This window comes from Diachasma alloeum, unplaced genomic scaffold (genome assembly GCF_001412515.2).
Source record: "Diachasma alloeum isolate Michigan unplaced genomic scaffold, Dall2.0 Dall_scaffold_00288, whole genome shotgun sequence".
NCBI lineage: Eukaryota > Metazoa > Arthropoda > Insecta > Hymenoptera > Braconidae > Diachasma > Diachasma alloeum.
The window spans coordinates 163,998-178,459 of NW_021680427.1; the positions used below are offsets into that span (position 1 = coordinate 163,998).

The 14,462-nt window shown below is 36.8% G+C and overlaps 1 protein-coding gene across 1 annotated transcript in view; it reads left to right on the forward strand.

The window, feature by feature from the left end:
- LOC107038790 (plexin-B) overlaps positions 1–14,462 on the forward strand; it is a 28,388-nt gene that overhangs the window by 889 nt on the left and 13,037 nt on the right. Inside the window, exons 2-3 of the mRNA XM_015258064.1 lie at positions 3,272–4,004; positions 4,099–9,674. Coding sequence (XP_015113550.1) covers positions 3,506–4,004; positions 4,099–9,674 — 6,075 coding nt within the window. The 5' untranslated portion in view covers positions 3,272–3,505. The remainder of the gene's footprint in view (positions 1–3,271; positions 4,005–4,098; positions 9,675–14,462) is intronic.

Sequence of the window (14,462 nt, forward strand, 5' to 3'; positions counted from 1 at the left end):
ATCTGTCACCCCACGTTTTAACCAACCCGTCGAGACTAGTAGAAAGGATATTGTTGTTTACTCCTTATTTATGAATATGTGGGGAAGAGTTATGGGGGCATGGGGTAGCGCCGATAAATTTACATTTCAAATGGTTTGGTGGAGTCGGTGGGCACACTCAGCATGGGTTTTGTGTCAAAGAATTTCAAACAATTTGATCCGGGTATATGATCCTTGACGAATGCCTTCTTTTGATGAAAAACCGGATTCTTGGGGGAGATTTAATGGGCTTGAATTTATTGAGTGACTCGGGATCTGGGAGTTATTCCAAATATTTACGTTTTGGAAATCAGGGTTTTGGGAGTTTTAATTGAGGGAGATGGGGTGGGGCAAAATGGGCACTTTTCAATTTCGGATCAATTTTCATGGCTTAGAATTGAATAGATCAATTGAACCCAGTCTAGGCTCAAAACAAAAAAGAAGACTTGTGCTTTCCACAGAAAAAACCATTATTCGATTTCGTAAACAATTTAATGAGTCAGTGATTGTGAAACAAAGTGTCAAATGTCCATTCGGCCTCTGAGAATAATAAAATCGTGGTTTTTTTTAATTGATAAAGACAAAAATTGTAATGAAATGGTAAGGTATTGATTGAGTTCATTATTTTTTAATCTAATTATTAAGAAATCACATTGACAAACCATTTTTGAATTCGATCATCGGGAAATTTTCACTTTTCTTTCAATTTTCATGCCTTAGAAACAAATTGATCAATTTGACCCAGTCTAGGCTCAAAACAAAAAAAAAGACTTGTGCTCCACAGAAAAAACAATTATTCGATTTCATAAACAATTTAATGAGTCACTGATTGTGAAACAAAGTGTCAAATGTCCATTCGGCCTCTGAGAATAATAAAATCGTGGTTTTTTTTAATTGATAAAGACAAAAATTGTAATGAAATAGTAAGGTATTGATTGAGTTCATTATTTTTTAATCTAATTATTAAGAAATCACATTGACAAACCATTTTTGAATTCGATCATCGGGAAATTTTCACTTTTCTTTCAATTTTCATGCCTTAGAAACAAATTGATCAATTTGACCCAGTCTAGGCTCAAAACAAAAAAAAAGACTTGTGCTTTCCACAGAAAAACCAATTATTCGATTTCATAAACAATTTAATGAGTCACTGATTGTGAAACAAATTGTCAGATGTCCATTCGGCCTCTGAGAATAATAAAATCGTGGATATTTATTATTGATAAAGAAAAAAATTGTAATGAAATAGTAAAGTATTGATTAAGTTCATTATTTTTTAATCTAATTATGAAGGAATCATATTGACAAAGGATTTTTGAATTTGATCATTGATTGAGTGATTAGTGTCTAGTCGTTTTTATCCCAAATATTTACGTTTTGAAAATCAAACGTTTTGGAGTTTTTGGGAGATCTCATAGTGAGTTGTTAATTGAGGTGGAAGTAGAGGGGGGTGGGGCAAAATGGGCACTTTTATATCAATTTTCATGGCTTACAAATGAATTGGTCGATTGAACCCAGTCTAGGATCAAAACAGAAAATATTTTTTAAATTTCTTTCTTTCTTCTATTTTACCTCCTTGTCCCTGTGTTTATAACAAAAGAATAATAAAATCATGAATAGTATAGTTGATAAGGGGAAAGAATTAGTATTGATCAAGGTAATCATTTTAAAGGCCATGAACATGCAAAATTTAATTTAATAACATTTAATCTAATTTCTTACGGAATGATATTGACAATGGATTTTTGAATTCGATCATTCAACATGTTCTTCAAAGTTATATGAAAGTTGATATTTATGTTAGGCTTGAATTGATCGAACGATTAGTGTATCTAATCATTTTTATTCTAAGTATTTGGTTTTTCAAAATTTGCACTTTTCCCATTTCTTTCAATTTTCATGCCTTAGAAACAAATTGATCAATTTAGCCCAGTCTAGGCGCAAAACAAAAAAGAAGAATTGCACTTTCCACATGAAAACAAATCATCCCATTTCATAAAAAATTCAATGAGCCATTAACATTGGTAAAATTGCCACCAGTGTCCATTTTGCCATCTTGCACCTATGTTTGTAACAAAAATAATAAAATCATGGTTATTTAGAGTTGAGAAAGGAAAAAAATAGTAATGAAATAGTAAAGTATTGGTTGAGATTATCGTTTTGAAGGGCATGAACATTCAAAATTTAATTTAATAAAATTCAATCTAATTATTAAGGAATTATATTGACAAAGGATTGTTGAATTCGATCATTCAACATATTCTTTAAAATCATCTGAATGTTGATATTTATGTTAGGCTTGAATTGATTGAGTTCATGAGTGTATTTATTCATTTTTTTCCCAAATATTTACATTTTTAATCAGAATTTTCGGGACAAAATCACTTAGTGAGTTGTTAATTTATATAGAAATATGTTCATTCGAAAAAAAATTTTGATGCTTGTTAATAAATGGAAAAAATTAGTATTGATTGAATTAATCCTTTCGACAGGCACGAATATTCAAAATTTAATTTCATGAAATTTCATCTAATTACTGAGGAATCACATTGGCAAGGGGTTTTTGAATCCGATTATTCAACATATCCTTCAAAATCACCTAAAAGTTGATGTCTATGCTGTTTCAATTGATTTATTCAGCTTATGAGCGTATTTATTCTTTCATAATTAAATATTAACTTATACATTAATTATTATTATTAATTCATTCATTCATTCTTTCCCAAATACTCCGTTTTTAAGTCAGAATTTTCAAAATGAGATCACTTAGTGAGTTGTTAATTTAGCTAAAAATAAGTTTATAACAAAAAAAAAAGAAAAATATTTGTTCAGAAAGGAAAACAATTAGTATTGATTGAGATAATCATTCTGAAAGGCCCGAACATTTCCAATTTAATGTAATAAAATTTCATTTGATTGTTAAGGAATGAGATTCAAGAAGCATTTTTTAATTCAATCATTCATCCTATTCCTTAACATCACTTTTGATTTACGTCTTGAAAATCAAAATGTTTGGTGACAAGATCACATATCGAGTGTCCATTGCAGAAACAAATTAATTGTTATTTGGCATGAACATTAAAAATTTAATTTACTAAAGTTAAATCCACCTATTAAGGAATGATATTGACAAAGCACTTCTGAATTCGATCACTCACCACATCCTTCCCAATCCCCGGCAACTCAATATTTATGTTGAAAATATATACCATCACCAAGTCACTCAATGTTTTATTGATACTTTATTTTACAGGGGCTGGAAATAGTGAGGCATCATGTTGTTGTACGAATGGGCGCATTGCTGTTAGCGCCATTCGGACAAAGCCCTCTCCCAAATCCTCTTTTCTCAAAATAACAGAAACAAAAATATAACTCCATTTTCACCCTTTTAACGAGCCAAACAACCAATCGCTCCAGAATATAAAGAAAAAAAAACACCGTTACCTCTCTATCCCCTGCATGTTTCATCACAATTCACTGATACGAGATGATATACTCTGGACTGAGACCCTTTCCCATACTACTGGCAGTGCCACCTCCACCGCGGTTGCAAATGTCCCTGACAAAAGGGCCGAAAAACAGTGCAATAACATTGTCACTTTGTCGAGCAATTTTCATCGTCACTGTATTAACAACGATTGCAAATGCAACTACAATTCCCTCACCAGCACCCTCCTCGTCATACCTCTACTCATCGCCAGTGCCATCGGTACCAGGACCACTGCCCTCATCCTTATCATCATTATCCTCCCTCCCACCGCCACTTCAATCACCCCAAGATGAAAATCCCCACGTTGTCGCACGTTTTCCATCCCTCCACCATCGCCTCGAGTTGAGTAGACTCGATCCAAACTTCACACGTGAGGGTCCTCTCCGTTTCAATCATCTCACGATTGATCCAACAACTGGTCGCCTGTATGCTGGTGCCATTAATCGTCTTCTACAATTGGATAAAAATCTTCAATTGGAGGAGATAGTATCAACCGGTAAGTATTTACATTACAATTAATGAACCCTCCTGTAATTCAACTCCACTCTAAACATCATGTTTCATCAAATGATTTATTTATGATGTAAAAGGTCCCAGACCGGACAATCCCCAGTGTCACGCAACCGGATGTATGTCCAGAGAGATGACTACTTCGTTAATGGACAACGTGAATAAACTCCTAATACCTGACCTTGAGTCGGGTACCCTAATAGCATGTGGCTCGCTGCTTCAGGGGGCATGTGAAAAGTACAAAATGTCGAATATATCGATAAAACCCGAATTTGTACCGCACAGTGTAGCTGCCAATGATGAAAATTCATCAACCTACGCATTCATTGGCCCAGAGCGTTATAATCCCTGGGGCAGATCAAATGTCCTCTACGTTGGTACAACATTCACCAACATTGGTGAATACCGTCACGATGTACCAGCAATATCAAGCCGAGATCTTTACACCCTTGAATTCGCCAAATATACATTCAACAAGCAGTCAATACTGCACATTGACGTTAAATACAGAGATCACTTTCTCGTTAAATATGTTTATGGTTTCAACGCTAGTGATTATGCGTACTTCGTACTGGTACAAAAACAATCATATTTACCTGAACAAGAGGAGCTCGGTTATATATCGAGATTAGCCCGTAGTTGCATAAGTGATCCAAATTACGACAGTTATACCGAAGTTACGTTGCAGTGTTCCGTTGATGTTGGTAATGGTACACAACAGATATACAATCTTGTACAGGATGCTAAAGTTGCTGCTGCTGGTAGTGATTTAGCAATGCAACTTGGTATACCAATTGGTGATCCTGTATTTGTATCTGTTTTTTCACCAAGCAAGGGAATAACAAACGAGGCATTACCAAAATCAGCAGTTTGTGTTTACTCACTACAGGAGATTGAAACAAAATTCAATGAGAACATACACATGTGTTTCAATGGTAGCATCAAATATCGTAATATGGGATACATAAGTGGACCCATACAAGACGGTGAATGCCCAGTGGCTGGTACTACTGGTAATATATTAAACTTCTGCGAAGTTGGATTAAAAATATCAGGTGTATCGCCTATTGTTGGACAAGCGGTAATCGATTTTCCAGACACCTTTGTAACATCTATAACCGTTGCTAACACTGAAACACACACTGTTGCATTTCTCGGTACAAGCGATGGTGTATTAAAAAAAGTGCTGCTATCGGGCTCTGAGTCATCGGTTTATGAGAGCATTGTAATCGACAGTGAGCAAAAAATACTTCCTGATATGGTTTTATCACCCAGTGGTGATTACATACACGTACTGTCAACAACGAGAATAGCTAAGGTCAGAGTTGAGCATTGCAGTGGTTACACTAGTTGCTCGAGTTGTTTGGATGCTAAAGATCCATACTGTGGATGGTGTTCACTTGAGAAGAGATGTACAGTGAGGGGTGCATGCCAGAAAGCAAGCAGAAGTAGTCCAAGATGGCTGTCACTGAGTACTGGTCAACAGTGTATTGATTTTGAGCAAGTTTTGCCAGACCGTTTGCCCATAAAGCAAATGACATCGGTTCAATTAACAATTAGAACACTACCAGAATTGCCCTCCGGGACTAATTACAAATGTGTCTTTGGCAATGCTGAGCCCATCAATGCTGTGATGAAGGGCTTTGGATTATCCTGTCCAGCACCACCGGTACCACAACGACCTAATATACCCGATGGCACTGATCACGTTCTTGTTCCACTATCTGTACGCTCCAGCGAGACAAATAAAGACTTTGTGTCGCGAAATTTTGCCTACTTCGATTGCTCGAGACACACTGTCTGCTCTGAGTGTGTTAAAGCCCAGTGGGCATGCAGCTGGTGTGTATACGATAACAAATGCACCCACAACACCAGTGGGTGTCAGGGTAATATCATCTCAGGGGATAATCATAGCCAGGCAACACTAGCTGCCCACGGTGTACAGTACTGTCCACGTTTCTCTCGTCGTGACGAGCCTCTAATGCTACCCAATAATGTGCCCAAAGAGATTATTCTCGAAGTTGAAAATCTACCCCATCCCCAAATTGGACACACTGGCTTTCAGTGTATCGTTACCATTGAGGGCGCCAACTTGAGAGTACAAGCGCGTGTTGATAGCAGTCGGTTCATTGTTTGTGACAAAACGATATATTCTTACGAAGCACTTACTGGTGAATATGAAGCGACAGTGACGGTTGTGTGGAATACAAATCATCACGTTGACCGTACGAAAATTATTCTGTATAAATGTGAAGTGCTTGGATCACATCGTGAACACGCTGACTGTTCTTTATGTATGACGAGGGATCAGAGATTCGAGTGCTCTTGGTGTGGTAATAGTTGCACGTATAAACACTCGTGTCTATATTCACCATTTGCCGAATGTCCAAAGCCGAGAATCGACATGATAAGGCCATTGAGTGGTCCCATTGAGGGTGGTACACTGGTTACAATCGAGGGAAGTAATCTTGGGCTCAAAGAAACCGATGTATCTGATAAAATTCACATTGGCAAAACACCTTGTACATTAGTTGATTATGAAGTTTCGGTTAGAATTGTTTGTCGCACTGGTGAGAGAAAAAATACTGATACTGTGACTGTTGTCGTTGGTAATGACGCTGGATACACTGAGAGTGCTGTTTTATTTCACTACAAAGACATCAAATTGTCCGGTATATATCCGTCCGTTGGGCCACAGAGTGGTGGTACACAAATTGCTATAACTGGTAAATACTTGAATATTGGTAGTACAATATCAGCTTATCTCGATGAATTACCGTGTCATGTTAATGCAACACAGGCTAGTAGCACTAGGTTGACGTGTGTTACGAGTAAATCAGGACGTGTCAGGAGAATACAAAAATTAACCCTCAGCATTGACGGGGCTAATCGTACATTAACGGGAAATCCATTCAATTATACCCAGGATCCAACAATTATGGAGATCAAACCATTGCGGAGCTTTGCATCGGGTGGTAGAATGATAACAGTACATGGTACAAATTTGGATACCATTCAGAAGCCAGAGATGGAGGTTTATTTTGATAATGAGATTAAGCCGGTGAATAGAACAATTTGTACTGTGTTGAATCCAACGCAGATGGAGTGCCCGAGTCCAAGTATAGCTGAGAAATTCGCTAATAGGCATAGGAGAGTTAGAGCTGTAAGATCGCTTCACAAACATGGTACAACATTTTCATCGCTACGGGCAGGAAATACCGAAAATGAGGTGGCACTGAAGATAGCTTTTGTTATGGATAATGTGGAGAGTGTCAGGGATCTTGAGAAACACTTTCAAAATTTGAGAAATCGTTTGTCGTACGTCGAGGATCCCAAGTTCTTTGCATTTCCCCAGATGATTAAGAATTACAAGGGTGATACTCTGGTGATTGAGGGTGAAAATCTCAATTACGCGAGTGATGAGACTGATGTCAATGTCACTGTTGGTACAGCATTGTGTAATGTCACATCACTAGCGCATGCACAACTTGTTTGCACACCACCAGATCAACAGCCAGCTGCTACAGATGAGATGGGAATTAAAACAGAACGTGGACTGCCTCTAGTCGTTGTACGTGTTGGACGTACACTACGTTTTTCCATCGGTTATCTTCACTATGAAGTGATAAAGACGTATCCAATACCACCTGAAGCAATAGCTGGTATTGCAGCTGGTACATTTGGCCTTGTATTTCTCTTTGTTCTTGTACTAGTTGTTTATAGGAGAAAGAGCACACAGGCTGAGAGAGAGTACAAGAGGATACAAATACAGATGGATACGTTGGAGAGTAATGTCAGGATGGAGTGTAAACAGGCGTTTGCTGAATTACAAACGGATATGACTGATCTCACTGCTGATTTAGAGTCATCTGGTATACCAACGTTGGATCACAAGAATTACATTATGAAAGTCTTCTTCCCTGGGGTTATTGATCATCCCATTCTGAATGACCCACGATCGAGAAACAATGCTAGAACTAATTACGACGCTGCTATGATACAATTTGAAATTCTCGTTAACAACAAGTGTTTTCTTCTTACTTTTATCGATACCCTTGAGACACAGAAAGACTTTAATATAAGGGACAAAGTGAATGTTGCTTCACTGCTTATGATAGTACTCATGAATAAGATGGAATATGCAACGGATATACTGATGAATCTCTTAATTAGACTTATTGAGAAGTCAGTAGATACCAAGTATCCTCAACTGATGTTAAGACGCACTGAATCGGTTGTTGAGAAGATGCTTACAAATTGGATGGCACTCTGTATGTACAATTATCTTAAGGATTACGCTGGTTCGTCATTATTTTTATTGTTTAAGGCTATTAAGCATCAGATTGAGAAGGGGCCGGTTGATGTTGTAACTCATGATGCTAGATACTCGCTCTCTGAGGAGAGATTACTACGCGAACAGATTGATCACAGTGTTGTGACGTTGCATGTTATGCAGGACGATTTGGATGAGAAGATTCAGTGTAAAGTTCTTGATTGCGACACGATAAGTCAAGTCAAGTCGAAGATACTCGATGCATTGTACAAGAATACACCGTTCTCGTTGAGGCCATCGATACACGAGGTTGATCTCGAGTGGCGGCACGGGAGGGGGGGACATTTGACACTGCAGGACGAGGATCTGACGACCAAGTGTGCTGGTGATTGGAAGAAAATCAATACACTGGCACATTATGGAGTCAAAGAGTCAGCTGTTATGTCACTGATACCGAGACAAAATGATGCATTCTCGGTTGGTTGCAAGACTTATCACAAGGGTTCATTGAGAAATCATCATCATTATCATCGGCAATCTATGAATCGTCTCAATCACTGTTCAACTGGACATTTACCATCGACACCGAGTCATGGATTAATCAGTCCCATTATGTATCCACATCCACCGGGTATTTATTTCGATACACAACACACACCATCACTCATAACGGCTAATGGTGATATCGAGAGTGGAGTTAATCAGAGGCTCTGGCACTTAGTTAGACCAATTGAGGATACTGTTTGTCCACAAACTATTGGATTTACTAATAGCAAACATAATCATCATCATCATCATCCGGAGAGAACGCACAAAGCTATACCCGAGATATTTCTAACGAGGTTATTGTCGACCAAGGGAACTGTACAGAAATTTGTCGATGATTTTTTCAATACTGTTCTCACTGCCAATGATGCATTACCGTGCGCCGTTAAGTGGCTCTTTGATCTGCTTGATGATGCTGCCAAGCAACATTCGATATCAGATCCAGAGGTTGCACATGCGTGGAAATCAAATAGTCTACCACTCAGATTTTGGGTTAATTTTATTAAAAATCCAGACTTTATGTTTGATATTAATAAATCAACGACTGTTGATTCGAGTCTCTCTGTCATTGCCCAAACTTTCATGGATGCTTGTTCGACAACTGAGCACAGGCTTGGCAAAGATTCACCGTCAAATAAATTACTATTCGCCAAGGATATACCCCATTATCGGGAAAAAGTTGGACGTTTTTATCAGGACGTACAGAGATTACCAACTATTACCGATCAGGATATTTCCAGTGCCATGCAGCAGTTGAGCGATTCTCATGCCAATGAATTTGACGTTATTGCTGCGCTCAAGGAGCTCTACATTTACGTCAGCAAATACTACGAACAAGTGAGTGGAATTTACTTTATGCTTCAATATCATGGGTGTTTTGGGTGATATGCGGGGGAATGAGATGAGTCCATTTTATTTGAGGGTGGGTTTTTGATGAATATCTTTGGATATGAGGGAGATGGGAATTCTCACAACGTTTACAAAAAATATTGGTGCGGAAATATGGAAAGGGAGCCGTCACTCGGGTGTTATTTGACTTGTGTTTACTCAGGGCTAGTCGATAATAAGAATAGAACGCGCATGGAGGCATTGAGACGCGGGTTCTCGGTATACACACGGAGATATGACGCTTTTGAATGCAATAAATCATTTTATTTTGATGTTTTCAAAGCATTTTAACAATATTTTTTTAGTCATATATTCAGAGAAAAATGAATTAGTTCTCACACAAGTCTTGTTTAGGCCAACAAAATCGGTAGTTGAAAATTATCAAAAAAGAAATTGTTTAATTCGAATTGAAAAGTCTTATACATGAATAATTTTTCTGCTTTCGACAACAACGAAATATTTGGCTGACGGCGCTGTTTCAGGATGAAAATATCTCATACAAGGGAAACTATCAACAAATATTTTCTCCCCAAGTTGCAAGATTGCTATTATATAATTACAATCATTTCATTTAAGGTTTCATTTCTTGCTTGTAAATTCATTTTTTTGGAATTACTAAATCCATTCCGATGAATTCAATTTAGTTTCTTTGATGTTACAAAAGTATTCTTTGTTTAACATCCACACTAGCCCTTCTTGTCAGTCCACTTAACTGTAATAGTGTTATTTTATTTCAATTTGATAGATCAATTGTTTACACCCATGAAAGTTAGATTTCATTGGAAAAATTATCAATGAAAAACAATTTTTCTTTTATTTTTGAATTTATTTTGCCTCGTTACACTCAACGACCCAACTGGAGTTTATTCCTACTACACGGGAGAAATATACAATTTTTTTTTACTGTGGGAACATGGTAATCGAGGACCATACCTGCCACACTCAAAATTTATTGTTGAACATGGTAAAAATGTGAGTCGGAGTAACAGAAAGTGGTAGAATAAAAGTTTAATTTGGCAGGAGTTGAAATTCGATTAAGAGGAGACTACTATGATTTTTAAAATTCGCGGGCTATTGGAGGATTAAAAATAGTCCAGGGCCTTCAATTTTTGGGTTACAGAGCTCAGTTCAGTAGCGAAGTGGTAAAACGGCATAAGTCAATTTTGATTATTGACCATTTTTCAACAAATATCTTGGAATCTAAGGGAGATGGCAAAATTTTTTTGTAACCTTTTTTGTAGAGCCGATTGAGAGCTATAATAAATGTAATTACAAAATTTCGCTATCACCGTTAGATTCGGAAATATTCCCCAAAAACTCAACTGGGAGATAAGTCGACTTGAACCGGTTTACCACTTCGCTACTGAATTGTTTTTTTTTTTTCAAAATGTTTGAAAAACAGTGGTACAATAGCAATTACGACTTAGTTTTTTGAAATTCGACTTCTACACAGATGATTTCGTCTTTTTTTATTCGAAAAATTGGACCATTCATGGGAAATTGCCAGAAAAATGATACTCGAAATATTTAAAATACATTCTCTAATAGTCAGAAACGTTTTTCTGGCTAGTTTACATGAATGCTGCAATTTTTTATATTAGAAAAAATGAAATTTTATATTCTCTCCTTATACTTCGAATTGAAAATTGGCATCTTTTTTCAGGAAGCTCGTAAAAATTGGGGCATTTTAGAAGTCGATTTTGATGAAAATTTCATTTTAGAAAAAAATTGACGTGCTATTGAGTTAAAAAATAATTGAACATTGGTTTGAATGAGAGTTGTCAATACACGGAGAGAAATTTTTGATAAAAATTATCCCTACCGCTCTATAAATGTGTATCATGAGTCATCGTTTCCTCATTTCTATCCCGAAATTTAGTAAAAATTAATATATGATGATCAAATTTTATTCTACGTTAGAGAAATTTTATCCTGATAAAAATAAAAATTACCGTGCCGGTAGAGTAAAAATTAATGTACCGATAGGGTAAAATTTACCAACCGTTCTAGAATTTTCGTTGTTATCTACATAAAAATTATTGGACTGGAAGGGTAAAATTTATTATGCGTCAGGATAAAATTTCTCTAACGTAGAATAAAATTCGATCATCATATATTAATTTTTACGAAATTTCGGGATAGAAATTTGCTTCTCAAATGCACATTTGTTAACTATTAACGAATGAACAGTCGGTGAGACCGAATCGACCCTCGTCTCCAATCAAATCCATTCGTTAACAATAACTAATCCTTTCTATCGGTGTGTACGAAGAATTTACTATCTGCCTTTGACTCCAAGATGTTTTCCAAAAACTGATCTTCGATAATATTATCACGTTTTACTACTTCATTACTGATGTGTCGTCTTCCATTATCTCTATATAAAGAGTTTACTACCTGCCTTCGACTCCGAGACATTCTCCAAAAACTGATCTTCGAAGATATCACGTTTTATTATTCTTCATTACTAATTTGTCGTCTCTCATTATCTCCATGTTTGCTATACTTAGGAGAAAATGGGGCACAATGAAACGTCTGTGACGATCGCAGTTTGCGGAATATCACGTCATTGTCGTGTCCCAAAAAGCAGAAATGTTCATTCCCCTCGGATCGTTTGTTCAAGAGATATCAAAGATTTTATAAGGGTCATTCTGCCCCACCCTCTCACATGTTGTAATTCGCTATTATCACTAGTTTATTCTCCACTTCGATTACTTTGCTATTGGTTGAGAAATAAAATTTCGGTGAGATGAGTCATTTCAACTTTCGACACTCAACACTTTTATCTGAGGAAATTTATGGGAGACGTGAAACTTCTTGGCTCCGCCCGTGGTCGAATAACTCAAAATTTTTGCTAAACGGGAGAGGGTTGTATTTCACATTTTTAGGGAAATGTATGGGAGACTCTACCGCATCCTGGGCGGATATCCGGTGAAAAAATTCTCATCTTCATTCATTCATTTAATCCAATTTAGTGGTAAAGAGGTGAAAGGAGATAAGTTTAGAACAGATTCGCGCATTATTTTGCGAATCTCTTTGAGAGCACGAGGTTTAGGAGAATTTATTAGAAGAGATTTTTTGAGGGCCTTTTATAGGCTANGGGGGGGGGGGGGGGGGGGGGGGGGGGGGGGGGGGGGGGGGGGGGGGGGGGGGGGGGGGGGGGGGGGGGGGGGGGGGGGGGGGGTGAAACGGAAGGGAGTCCTATCGTTATCGAGCCCCGATTCAATCAGGTTTCATGCTCACTTTCAGGAAAATTCATGAAAAATTCGAAATTTTCAATAGTGATCATAAAAATCAAATCAACCAAAATAGCCATCGTAATCATCTTTTATCTTCGACGTAATGGCATTAATACAAACATTTTAAGCGGTGATTGAATTCATTTGAAGCATAACATTCAAAGATATTTCGGGAACTCCAATTTTCCAAAAATACCAAATTTTTGAAAATTTTCGAATAAATGAAAATAACAATTATTGCTGTCGCCTTCACCTTCGAACTCGGTGAAAGGGACATCCAAACTAATTTTTTAAGCCATCACCCAATCGATTTAGAAGATTTTTTTTCTAGTTATCGTGGGACAACCGATTTTTGAAAAAATTCAAAAATTGAAGGAAAACTTTACCACACACATACAGACATACCCACATACGTGCGGACACGGGCTAAAAATTGCATTTTCGGACTTTTTGGATCATAATGGGTCGATATAATACAAAAAATCCAAAACTTAAATTCAAACGATTACAATGCTTCCATTCGGAAGCAGAAAACTAATCGATGAATTAAATATTAATGAATGGCGATCCATAGGACTCAACAGTACCTTGAGAACATTTGAAAGAAAAGATTCAATTCTATCCGTTCATTATCCGTTCATTAACTAACAATGTTGTGGAGAGGATTTCGACCGAATTTTTAACTTGTATTTTAGTTTTGGCCTCTGCGGTCATTAGCTAATTTTACATGAAGGAAAACGTATTCTGTAGGTAATATGGTTGATGATTTATGCAGTTTTGTACATAATATTACGGGAAAAAAACTTGAATTGTGTATGAAATATACTAGAATCAAGAATAATATACTTGAATCAAGTGCACGGAGAAATATTCAATAAAAATTACGTATCTTTTGCGTAATTCCGGAGCGAAATGTGGTTGTAGGAAATTTTACGAAACTGTCACGGAATTTTTCCAGAGCGTTCCGTAATTTTTATCTGAATCTTCTGTGAAAAATTACGATACCGTCACCTAAATTTTCTGAATCGATTCCGTAATCGATGAGCGAACTGTGAGTTCCGTAATTTTTACTGAACATTTCTCTCCGTGTGTATTATATACTCGAATGAAGAATAATATACTTGAAGCAAGTATAATATACTTAATTCGAGTATATAATATACTTGATTCAAGTATATTTTATGCTCAATTGAAGTATATTTTTTTCCGTGTAGGTTTTAAACTGATATATATTTTGTATGTTTTGATTTGATTGTAGACATCAATAAAGAAACAAATTTTGTTAAGATCTATATTTCTGGAAATATTCAACTTTGAAAAGAGACATGCACTCACGCGTAGGTCAACATGTGGTATGAGCCTCGGACTTCAGGGGTTAATGATTCTCAACATGCGATTCTTCCGTTTCTAATAAGGCTTATTTGAAAATAAGTTTTTGTTTTCTCTCAGTCTCGATTTTATAAAGGCATATTGATGGTTCAACTACCCCATTTCCCCC